Below are 12,911 nucleotides of genomic sequence, written 5' to 3' on the forward strand. Positions count from 1 at the left end.
TCCTCCATTACTGGTAAATGCTGGCATCTTTCAAACCTCACGCCACCAGTTTCATTTAGATTTTTTATATATATATCAAATGCAAGGTAAGTGATTAAAGCAAAAAAAAAAAACACGTATAACATGGGACAGTACACATACAGAAGCAATATAACCAGATTGTTACTCTGACAAATAGAAACAGACTAATGCTAATCTTTAAAATAAGTTAAATTAAATTAACTTCCAGGCCCAAGTCTGATATCAGGGTTATTTCCTCAAACTTCACACAGCTCCAACAGAGCCTCAAAAGACTTGACACCACTGTTCTCACTCACTGTGTAAAACCTAACTCATAATGAGTACGGTCAACGGTTCATGTGTCTGACTATGTCAAAGACACAAGACAATGACACCCTTGTTACCAGCCAGTTTTAGAGCTGATATTACTGATTATGACTCCTGGCTGCTTATCATCAAGCAAGACTCCTCTGACTGTTCCTGTCAGAACCAGCTCAAGACTAAAGGTGTCCAGACTTTTTGAGTCAGGGCTCCTCAGCTTTGAGATCCTTTCCTGAGATTGTGACAAGTCCAGAATCAGTAACATCTTTCAAATAAAAAAAAAAAGAAAAATTAAAATAACTTTTGTTAATCTTACCCCTTGATTTTATTTATCCACATGTTTAATATGACTTCTCTATTTATTTGTTTTTAATCTATTTTATTGTTGATTATTTTTCTACATCATCATATGGTGGAACCTTGAAGGAGACCCTGTAGGACTCACAGAAGACCATTTGAGGCAGATTATACTGAATTCACTGTGCTGGAAAGCTCAGATGTGTAGGACAGTGATGATGACAAAAGTGCTTATTTGTGATCTATATGTCTATATCTATATCTTACATGTGATCATCTAATAGACAGAAAATGCCACCTGTGCACACCCTCAGTCAGCTAATAAAATTAAGTTGAGTTTAAGTTGTAAGAGTCTATTTTTCTTGTTTGGTATTTGTTTATGTTCATATTTTATATAATATATAATATGAATATTTTATGATAAAGAAAAACACGAAATCATTAATCATGACAGCACTTTATTAAGATGTTTGCCTCTACCAACACTGTTGAATGCTCCATTTTAAAGTTGTTGTTTTTCGTTTCTTTTTTTTTCTTTTTTTTTTACATATATGTGTACAGAGGAAATTGTGACAAACTAACTTAAAAGCAACAAATGCTCAAAAATAAGTAATTAAGTCAAAATACATACAGTGTTTATACATAATCAATGAAAAAATAATCAAAGGACAAAATACAATAAAACAATGAAGACAATCAATCAGGAAAGGGGCATTACAAAACAAAATAAGTCTTAAAAAGGTCAGAATAGGCTGGATCTTGTAGATAATGTCAAAGAATGAAAATTGTATTTCTTTATATGATATACTAATAACTAATATATACTTAACTATACAAAATATAAAATATACATTACTTAATATGTCATTTAAGTCCTGAGAAGCCTTTGTTATCATTGATGGGAAATCATCAAAATAGTAACATAAACCAACCAATATTCAAATAAAGATGACAAAAACATTATAGAAAAAAGGTACCAAAAAATATAAATCTGAAATGTTGTCTTTTTTTTTTTTAACACACTGTAAACTGATTAAATCAAGCCTGAGACTGACAGCAGTACACCAGCCTCACACAGCAGAGGTCAGGTGACACCTGATAACAAACTCTGGACAACTCCGCCCTCCAGTGGTGATCACAAGACATGGAATCATCTTACTTCAATGACTGATAAAAACCACTCTGATAAAACAAATAATGAAGTCATAACACAAAATGCAAAGTTCAGAATAAGTAATTAACATAAAAAAGTCACTTAGTTTATCTAACTGGTACTCTAAACACCATAACCACAAGTACTATACATAAGCAATACTATATCTGAAATATTCAACAGACATTGAAAAATACACTGGAAAAGATCATGTGTTTTAGATGCGATCCATTTGTTATATTGAATGTATTAATCTCCTGTAAAGGAAGCCGTAGGAAGAAGCAACTGGTGTTTGATCATGTTTGATGTAATATTTTTGTTAAGTCCTTTTTCTAGTAACATGTAAAATGTGTCTGCATGGTTAACAATGTACAGAGGCACCTGTCATTAAGAATGCTGTTTCTGTTTTGTTTCCAAAATAATCACATTTCAATTCATTGTACTAATGCTAATAAGCAAGATAACATGCTAAACTAAGATGGGTGAACATGGAAAACATTATTAACACAGAATAACAGAGCTATTGTCATGGTTGTAGACCTATGTTCACAAAGGCCTAATGACTTCCTGTTAGCCCGTTTTTTTTTATGCCGCACCTCAGTACCAGCACACTGTCAGGCGGTTACGATCTGCTGTAATGTTAAAATATGCTGATACTGGCATGGACATGGGCTCAAAGCTCATAGTGTGAATATATGTCATGTTGTCTCCATTACAGAAAGAGAGCTTCTTGGATGAGCAGTTTAGGTAAACCCCAATCTTTCGAGGTCTACCTCCAAACCCTATCACCTACAGGTGGTATATTTTTGGCCATCATATTTTAAGAAATGATCTTTTACCCCTAGTTCCCAATAGTTTCTTTGTCCAACCTCTATTTCCCAGTAATGCTGCCCTGAGGTGAACTTGTTAACACTGACTACATGGTCTTTGCTTGAGGAAGATGGGAAATGAACATCATCACGCTGTCCAGGAGATGTGTGGGGGCCAGATGCTGTGCCGAAGTTAAAACCGTTAGAGGCTGGAGGTACACCAAGAGTATAGGGGGATTTGAAATGACTGAATCCTCTGTTGGAGCCATACAAATCATGGGATGCAAATTGGTCGAATTCTGTGTTGAAGCCAGAAAAATGTGGATTTCCAAATGGGAAAGATTTTGGAGTTTTGGTAGTTTGTGGATTGGTATTACAAAACAAACTTCTCCCATCATCAGACACAGTTATATTTGCACTGTTGCTTTGGAGTGACAGCCGTTCTTCTCTGGGTTTGATCAGCTGAAGCATCTCCTTCCATATGAAGAACTGTAGGTGACTTTCATAAGGCCCCAGATAAAGAGAGGTATTCACCACTTGCAGATCACCTGCTCTGGGCCTGAACAAATGTTCTGGATGCATTCTGTAATCCTCAGTCCAGCTCTGTAAGAACTTCTCAGGGTCGGTAATTTCCAGAACTGATGACACTTTTCCCTCCAGCTCTCTGCTCTCAGACAAAGCTGTTTCAATAGCATTTAAGCTCTTGCTCATTTTCTCAACATCATCTTCCTCTTTGTGTTTCAGCTCATTCTTTATCTCATCTTCTCTATTTCTTAAGAACTGGTGCATATCCTCAAACTGGATACATAATTGGGTCATCAGCTGATTAGATTTCTCTCTGGTTTTTGTTATTTCTTCCCTCTGTGAGTTGGCTTGGCTCCCTATGGCGTGGATATCAGCAGAAATGGTTTGTATAGCCTTTTCAATCTCGTGCCTAACTGATGTAGCTGCTTCTTTGATTGGTTTAAACTTGTGCCCTTCATGCTTCTCCCCATCGCGGCATATGATGCAAGTTAACTGCTGATCTGTGATGCAGAACAGTTTCAGCTTTTCATCATGTTCAGGGCACAACCATTCAGCCACCTGTGAGTGAATAAATAAATAAATAAATAATACATTAAGAAACAGAACAGCTACAATACAATATGACCATAAAGCAAAGAATAAAATTACCACAACTAATACATGCTGATGCAAGCAGTGACAGTGGCTGTGAAGAGACAGATGTTACAGCACACATCGGCAAACAGAAAACGCCTTGGGTAGCTACCTTTTAAACAGTGTGACTGTAAACTTGAAATTACACTGAAATTACATTGAACTCTCTGTGTTTGACCCATCCTAGCAGTGGGCAGCTGCAGGCCCAGTGCAGCCCCAGGGAATCAACTATAGCTCTTTTTACCAGTGCCAGTGGTCAGGGGTACTGTGAGGAGTATTAACCCTAACACGTTTTTGATGGTAAATCTGGAGTGCATGACAGAAACTTAAGAACATGCAAACTCCACACAAAGAGGACCTGGGAAAGTTGGGGTTTGAACCCAGAACTTTCTCACAGTGAAGCAACAGTGCAAACCACTGAGCCACTGTGTTTTAAGGATGTCGTTCTGGACATTTTATGAAGAATAAAAAAACTTAAATCATAATTACCATGGGGTCAAGAGCCTTCAGCCAATCTGCCCCCCACTTTTGGAACTCCCTCCTGCCAGACACTCACAATTCTGACTCTGTCTCCACCTTTAAATCCCACCTGAAAACACACCTATTGCGACTGGCATATTTTGTCTCATACTGAATATGATATCACATCCATGACCAGTTCTGGACTGATGTTTATCTACTGTACTATTGTACTAACTTAATATTGTACTTCTCTGTTTTGCTGATTTTATGATGTTTGATGCACTGTTGTCTGTTTTTATGTGTCTTGTAAGGTGTCTTTGGATGCTTTGAAAGGCAAGATAAATAAAAATGCATCATTTGTATTACAATTATAATTATAATATTATTATTATATATATATATATATTATTTTGATTAACAATTTTAATAATAAATCAAATTAAATCAGAGAAAACAATGGAAATAATTGTTAGATGCAGCCCTAATTCACTGTAATTATTGACTGGGTTTTACATGTTGCCTGGGCGCCTGGAATGCTGCATCAGTACTGTCTTCACATGAAGGAGCACAACATCCATGGTTGTAGTTGAAATGAGGCATGAGGTCCTTCATTTCATATTGTCAAACAAACAAAACTAAAACTAAAAAAATTGCACCTTACTAATAGTTTTTCATTTTGATGTATGTATTTGTACATTTATGTTAATAATTTAAAGTGAGACAGAATCTCTATAACAGCGATGACATGCACGAAAACCTAAAAAAAAACGTTTCGTTATGTTGGGAATTTTTCACAACTACTATACTATACTATACTATACTATACTATACTATACTATACTATGCTTGATATATATATATTTACTTTAAATATGTATTGGATGACTATAGGCTAAGCGCATCATTTCCACTGGGGGCATGAAAGACATACAAAGAACTGTCCTCAAATTATGACGCACTTTGGATGGCTCACTCTAAGGCTCTGGCGTATCTTGCAGTGTTTACAGGTTTAGTGTATAATTGACTGCAGGCATAGAAGTAAATAAAATATTAGGTTAAAATATGATATATTACAAGAGAATGCAAGAACGGTGTGAGCTATACAGAATATGCACGACATCAAATGCGCACTATGGCCCAAAATACATCAACACCTGCCATCGCTTGATAGGTCATAATAAATAACCACGCTGTTTGAATATCATCAACATACCTCTGCTGTCTCACTTGTGCGCCCTGGCTTTATTTTCGCGGCTTCTTTAGCCTTTTCAGCGAGGCTTTTCAAAATATGGCTGGTTGGAAGAGATTTTGTGAGAACAGCTGTCCGACAGTGTGGACAATGTTGCTGTATGTTCAGAACAGCTGTAACACATGATCTGCAGAAAGAATGGCCGCAGAGCAGAGTCACCGGATCAGTGAAGATATTCAGACAAATAGAGCAAGTCAAATCCTCTGAGTATAGGTCAGACGCCATGGCTCATGTTTTTCTCCTTTACTCTGACTGCAATTTTTTAAGTTTCACTTTCCTCGAAAAAGCCACACCTCTTTTTAAAGCTGTCACTCACTTTAGTTTTTATTCCAAGTTGTCATCGTCAGATAATCAGATAGTTATCCAAAATAACATATTAGTGCTCGTACAGATACAATGTTTACTTCTGCAAAGTGAGGGTAAAAATGCATCTTTCTAATTGCACTTTTTAGGATCAATAAGATTCAGGGGCACACGGATCAGTGAAATATCACACTCTAGTGGCCACATGTTGGAACTGCAGAAAAGTAGAGTAGCTCCTTTCTGCAACAGATAACAGCATTGAGTGACAGAAATATAACATTTAAGTGTTGACTCATGTTGTTGACTGAAGATTAAGTCATTGTTAAGTATTATTTACTGTAATAAGTGTATCAAAAGTCTTTGTTTATCATCCATTGATGATTAAATCAGTGATATTTCCCCACATACTGTTATTGTATCCATCTGTTTTGCAAAAGGTGACACTACACATACTACACACTGCTACAATAGTGAAAGTGGCTTGGGTTGTGTGTGATGTGTGAGTCGGAGTTAAGATTCTGCAACCATTTCTATATTGTAAGTGTACAGTGTTCATGTTGCATAGAGATACATTTTATTTCTACATCATACTGTACATTAATATAACTTAAACTCAATACTTCCAGCGTTACCAGGTGCATCATTTATTATTTCTAGTACTCAAAGCTCATAAGCCAGCAAACATTAGCTGCAATTTTAACCTTGTGTAGAATGTTAACCTTCTGTACACTGCATTTTTTATTTATTTTATAAAAAAAGAACTTCCTGCAAAGACTGTCATTCTAACTTTTCATGTCAGGTAAACATTTTGAGAGATTGGCTTTAGTGTTGTAACATAAAACCTTGTGTGAGTTTTGGCATATTTTGCTCTTAAAGGAAAGCTTCTTCAAAGTGCCACATGTAGTGGAAGTGGGAGCAGTTTATCTCTGTTGGACATCCATTGACACAGTTCTAATAGTTTAGATAGTATTGCCATTTCTAATTAAGGCAACTGCCAACAACTAAAGACACAGACCCATATTTTGCTGTTATTTATTTATTTTTGACTGTGTTTTACAAGTTGCTTTATAATAATATCTTGCTTAAAACGTAATCAATGGGGTAACTCAAAAATCAAAACAAAGCATTGTAATAAGCAATCATTTCCAAATGTACATAATCAGCATTAATATACACAGGGCAATAGAACAATTATAGTTCTCAGACTCTTACTTTAATGATTTTTGTTGAACATAACAGCCTGTTTTACTGCAGTTGAAATGATTAAAAAGGTCAAACCCTCTATAGATTATACAAGTATACTGTATGTTAAAGATAACTAAAAAGAAAAATTAAAAAAAAGAAAAACAAAACAGAAACCTCAGCTTAGCAGAACCCTCTTTGGACCAACTTAAGCAAGTGGACACGATAATGGTAAATCTTATCTCTGGTATATCTTTATGTATGCAGTGGAGTATAATAATATCAATGCATAATATGTACATGCACAAGTAAGAAAAAGTAAAAAACTACAGGAAAGAAAATATGAAAAAGAACAATTCCAATAATAAGTACATAAAAGGGCTTGTGTAAAACAACTTATATCTTAGGCGCTTTGTTGTTTTCTCCAGAGACCATAGATTTCTTATAGGCCAATCATCTCACACATCAGTACCAACACACTATCCGAGGGTTACGATTTATTGCCATCTTAAAATATGCTGACACTGGCATGGAACCAGGGAGCATAGTGTGAATATGTGTCATGCCGTCTGCATCGTAGAAAGACAGCTCCTTTGACTCACAGTTGAGGTAAATCCCGATTTTTTGTGGTCTGCCTGCAAATGCCAAGACTTTGTTTTGATGGGAGTCATAATAGTTCTGGCCATCAAACTTGAGGAAAGAGTTTTGTCCCCCTACTTCCCAGTACTCCCTTTGTCCAACCTCAACTTCCCAGTAGTGCTGTCCAGAGGACAACTGACTGACACTGGATGCAGACAAATGTTGTGTATAGTTTACCTGCCTGTAAACTTGCTGAACTAGCCTATAATCTGCTGATAAATGGCCATATCCATAGTCTAGCCTATAATCTTCTGATAAATGGCCATATCTATAGTCTGGCACAGATTGGTTTACTATGTATGTACAAAAAAAACTTCTCCCATCATCAAACACAGTTACATTTGCACTGTTGCTTTGGACTGTCAGCCGTTCTTCTCTTGGTTTGATCAGCTGAAGCATCTCCTTCCACATGAAGAACTGTAGGTGACTTTCATAAGGCCCCAGATAAAGAGAGGTATTCACCACTTTGAGAGTATTTCCTCTGGGTCTAAATGAGCTCTTGGCAGTCACCACGGTTTTATCCTCAGTCCAGCTCTTTAAGAACTTCTCAGGGTCTGTAATTTCCAGAACTGATGACACTTTTCCCTCCAACTCTCTGTTCTCAGACAAAGCTGTTTCTATAGCATTTAAGCTCTCGCTCATTTTCTCAACATCATCTTCCTCTTTGTGTTTCAGTTCATTCTTTATCTCTTCTTCTCTCTTTCTTAAGAACTGGTGCATCTCCTCAAACTTGGAACTGATTTGGGTCATCAGCTGATGTGACTTCTCTTTGGTTTTTGTTATTTCTTCCCTCTGTGTTTTGGCTGTACTCTCTATGGTAGGTGTATCTGACAAAACCTGTTGCAGAAATGTAGTCAGCTCTTGCGTAACAGCTGCAGCCGCTTCTTTGATTGGTTTAAACCTGTGCCCTTCATGCTTCTCCCCATCGCGGCATATGACACAAGTTAACTGCTGATCTGTGATGCAGAACAGTTTCAGCTTTTCATCATGTTCAGGGCACAACCATTCAGCCACCTTTGAATAAATAAATAAATAAATAAATAACACATTAACAAAAAGAACAGCTATAATATAGTATGGCCATGGTAGTCGATTAATTAATTAGTTATCAGCTATTAAATTAAAAGCCAATTCATTTTTTGTCAAATTTAGCAAATATTTAAAAATCCATAAGCAGATCCAACATATTACAATGAAACTGTAGGTGTGTACAAAATAGATTATAAGGCATTAAAAATATCACAGACTTACCTCTTTATCATGTCTGTATTCATTCTTCAGCTTCTCATTTTCTTTCACTTTTTCAGCAAGACTTTTCAAAATGTGGTTGGTTAGAAGATTGTTCTCTTCGGTTGGAACAGTTGCCCGACACTGTGGACACTGGTGCTGTGACTTCAGAGAGACAGTAATGCATTCTCTGCAGAATGAGTGACCACAGGGAAGGATTACTGGGTCAGCGAAGATAGTCAGACAGATAGGACAACTCAAATCTTCAGTGTAAGAAGCAGAAGCCATGACTCCTTTTGTTCTCGTTGCTCTGTCAGACTGACTGATTCAACAGGATCACAGTTTCACTTTACTTTTCCTGGAAAAGGAAATTGGAACACACACACTCGCAGGCAAATTACTTTTTTTTTTTAAACTTACAACTAAGCCTAAACTTCATCCGGTTTCATTCCAGATTTTCACAGTAAAATCATCTCCCATAAATAACACAAAAACACCGCCAGTAGAAGTTGTCACATTCTGTTGTAGTTCGTGTTTTATTATGAAAGTTATTCTCTCTTTGTGTATTTTGTTAGTTTTACTTCCTGTTTTTCCCCTGCCTTACTTGATGTGTTTCACCTGTGTAGTTCCACTCACATGTGTCCTGTTGTGTATCACCCCTTGTCTATATAGGTTTGGTTTTCAGTTTAGTCTTTGTCCGAATCGCTGTTTTCCCTGTTTGGTCTCTGAGTTAGTTCCTGTTTTCCCTGTTTGGTCTCTGAGTTGGTTCCTGTTCTCCCTGTGTCAGTGCCTGCGAGTTAGTTCCTACTGTGTGTTCTTTGCTGCCCGTGTGGCCTGAGTTATTTTGTTTTTTTCTCTTGAGTTGGCCAATAAAGTCCCTTTTTCAGAGACTGTCTGCTTTTTGGGTCCACCCGCTACAAAACCGTGACAAAAGAGTGGTTAGTAAAGTTCACAGATGAACTACAAACATGTTTTGCCCTGCAATCCCCGTACAAAAATGTTATGTTACACTCTAGTTTGGTTGTGAAAGAACAATGTTGGAGGACATCATTGGTAGGCCTTGTAGTCACTCTGCCCTGACTTGAACAGTCAAATTCACCAGAGAAAATATAACAAGAATGAGTTGGCAGATCAATCAAATCCATCTGGCAACGAACATTATCACGCCTTTTAAGCGACTCACAGCAATCAATGATAGTACAGTTCTGGTATCTTAAATCTGCAGTCATGCAAGTTGCAAGAAAACTCAGTCAGTTTAACTTTACTTTTCCTGGTAAAGACACACCCCAGTCTCCCTTTGTATATGTCACTTTGAGCTTCGAGTTTTATTTAAGATTTTCATTGTAAGATAATCTTCCATAAATAACAAAATAATACTTGAATGTAGAAGTATTATTCATTGTAGTAGTAGAGTACAGTTCACAGATTGATATGGAACATTTTTTTAATGAAATGTTTTGCCTTGTAGTCCTCATACAAAAGTGTAATGTCACACTCTAGTGGTGAAAAGTTCAAACTGCTGGTTAGAAGGTCATTCCCTCTGAGAAAAGGGATACTGTATGTGACTAATAATTATACTGTGTTCTAACAAGGCTACAAACAGAAGTAGTAGGATTTCACTTCTTTTTATAGCTCTTTACACAACATGGAAACGTTTCAAATATGTCTGTACATGTTCGACACCGAATCCAATCTGAAAAATGTGATTGGCCGACACAAACCTGTGGACAATCTGTGAAACAACCTTGCACCATGTCTACACTGAAAGTGTTTCAGCCATGTTTTTCAGTCATCCGTGTTAAGGGCATTTGGTGGAACGGAACGCTTCTATGGTACTTTACCCATGTAACGACGTCCCAAAGTGTATTTTCAGATTTAAAGTCTGTTTTCCTCAGTTTTACAAACATAATTACAGTCATTGTGTACTGGGTTCTGAGAGTGACCTACACTCAACACCGTACCTGAATAGTGGCTGTCGCTCACTGCTGCTGCTAAGCTTTCTCGGTAGACATAGTGTTAGCAACAAAGGCTACAGAACAGACAGCTTTTTGTGGGCATACGCAAACAGTCTGACATCAAAGTAAGGAAGAAGTCGGGGTAAGGGTGTACCCATTTTTACATGCGTTTATGCAAAGGTTTGGATGTTTTACAATGTTTAACAAGGACAGACGAAATCATAATAGTAAGAATAACTAATCACAAAAGAAGCATGATATGTCCCTGTAAGGCATTAATAACAGGCATTTCAGTTGGAGACTGATGTTGCTGTTTCTTTAAAACTTGTATGTAAAACGTATACCAAAAAAAAGTATTCATAGTCTTTACAAGTGAACTCATTGGTTGATCTGTAGCCTCTTAAACATATGGTTTGTAATGGGAATTCTTATTATTCATCTTCTCTGATAAAATGAGTAACTATGTCATATGATTACAGTAGGTGTGTGTCATAATCTGCTGACCATGACACCACTTGTGTGTGTCATAGTCTGCTGATTGAGTGAACATCAAGTATGTTAAAATCTACTGATTAACCATTGTCCTGATTGTACAACATATTATGACGTGACTATTGTGCTTACATGTGTTCTGATGGTAGGACAAGTTCATCCTTTCACAAGATAATGTATTGTGTATATAATCTGACAACTTCCTCTACTCTGGGCTCTGAGACAGCAAAGAGTCCATCTGTAGGCGACCGAATAAACTCTCAGAAAGACAACGAACGACTTTGTGCTTCTTTAATACAAATTTGCCAGAACAGGTTACAGATATCATCCTTCTGTAAAGGTTGATGAGTATCTTTGCAAAAACGTAATTCCAGTTTATGCAAACCTAAATACATGCAAAGCACCGGATCACAATCAGAATCAGTTTTATTGACCACGTATGTTTGTTTGGCTTGTTGTTATCTGTGTATCTTTCTGAAGATTGTTGTGTGTAAGTACACTCAGAACCACTAGAAACCAGAATCAAAGATAATAAACAGAAACATATTTACTATTATGTAAAGTGGGTGAAAAATTTGATTCAAACCTATACAAACAACAAATTTACAACATACAACATACAGGTAACAACTGTTTATGTAAATGGTGAACAGGATACAAACGATTCAAAGGTTTGAAAGTGTGCAACGAGGGTAGAAATAAATCTTGAAGGGGTAAAAAAGTGATAAAATACTTTATATACATACAGTATGAGGTTATGTACAGTATATACAGCCTGATAAAATACACATTTAACAGCATGTTAAACTAATATAAATATTTATGATTTAATTAAGATGTATTTTGACAATGGTAAAAAAAAAATATATATATAAAAAAGAATAAAAAAATGTAAAAAAGTTACTCATTCAAAACATTGTTCATACCCATCACCAGGGCTGGACTGGGACCAAAAAATGGCCCCTGGCATTTTTAGCCATGGCTGCCCACCATGATTATTTATACGATATGCGGAGGCACACGACATACCAGAGGATATATGCGCACATTGTGTTGTTTCAAAAATGAAAATAAAGCGCAGTAGCGTACATGGAAGAGTTGTTAAGAGTTTAACATGTTAAAAAATGTATACGCTCTTTCACTACTTACAGAGACTTTCATCTTGGGAGAGATGGCTACAGTGAGACAATTCCCATCTTGTCAAAGAAACACTGCTAGAGATGTCTTTTCAGTGTTTAATGAAATATGCTAAGACAATTAGGCCTACAGTAAGACCATACATCCAGTTGGATCATTGGGCCTGCTAAAAGCAAAGCAAAGAAAACAAAATAAAGCATGATGTTGACCACAATAAGTCAGCCATTTCCATGCCACGTCATCCGTTCTAGTGAAGAGACTCTGGACGACAGGGTTTTTTGGCATACTGTTGTGGGTGAAACTTAATGAATTCCTGACTCTTTGTGGAATGAGGGCGGCTAAAATAGTGTACCTGATCTCCCTGTGACTCCTCCACTCCTATTTCAACAGTATGGCCTGACTAAACACAGAGAAAGTCAGAGAGGCAGGAATGTTAATTTCACTAGTGTTATTTCTCTGGTTACCTACCAAATGATTTATCATCCATTTAGGCAAAGCAATGTTTCACTAATATTACATGATGATAA

At 36.7% G+C, this 12,911-nt stretch overlaps 2 protein-coding genes across 2 annotated transcripts; both read right to left on the reverse strand.

Annotated features, from left to right (window-relative positions):
• Positions 1-1,073: 1,073 nt before the first annotated feature.
• LOC133987796 (zinc-binding protein A33-like) lies at positions 1,074-5,682 on the reverse strand. Its single transcript, XM_062427239.1, has 2 exons — positions 5,414-5,682; positions 1,074-3,663 (listed from the first exon to the last, which is right to left on the reverse strand). Exons 1-2 carry the CDS (start codon positions 5,672-5,674, stop codon positions 2,557-2,559), a joined length of 1,368 nt encoding a protein of 455 aa, XP_062283223.1. The 5' UTR covers positions 5,675-5,682; the 3' UTR covers positions 1,074-2,556.
• A 1,656-nt stretch (positions 5,683-7,338) lies between these two features.
• Positions 7,339-9,088, reverse strand: LOC133987273 (nuclear factor 7, brain-like). The gene is made up of 3 exons (XM_062426580.1): positions 8,825-9,088; positions 7,905-8,587; positions 7,339-7,718 (listed from the first exon to the last, which is right to left on the reverse strand). The coding sequence occupies exons 1-3, from the start codon at positions 9,086-9,088 to the stop codon at positions 7,400-7,402; spliced, it is 1,266 nt and encodes a 421-aa protein (XP_062282564.1). The 3' UTR covers positions 7,339-7,399.
• Between the last annotated feature and the right edge of the window lie 3,823 nt (positions 9,089-12,911).

The sequence above is a fragment of the Scomber scombrus genome, chromosome 10, assembly GCF_963691925.1.
Source record: "Scomber scombrus chromosome 10, fScoSco1.1, whole genome shotgun sequence".
In the NCBI taxonomy this organism is placed as follows: domain Eukaryota; kingdom Metazoa; phylum Chordata; class Actinopteri; order Scombriformes; family Scombridae; genus Scomber; species Scomber scombrus.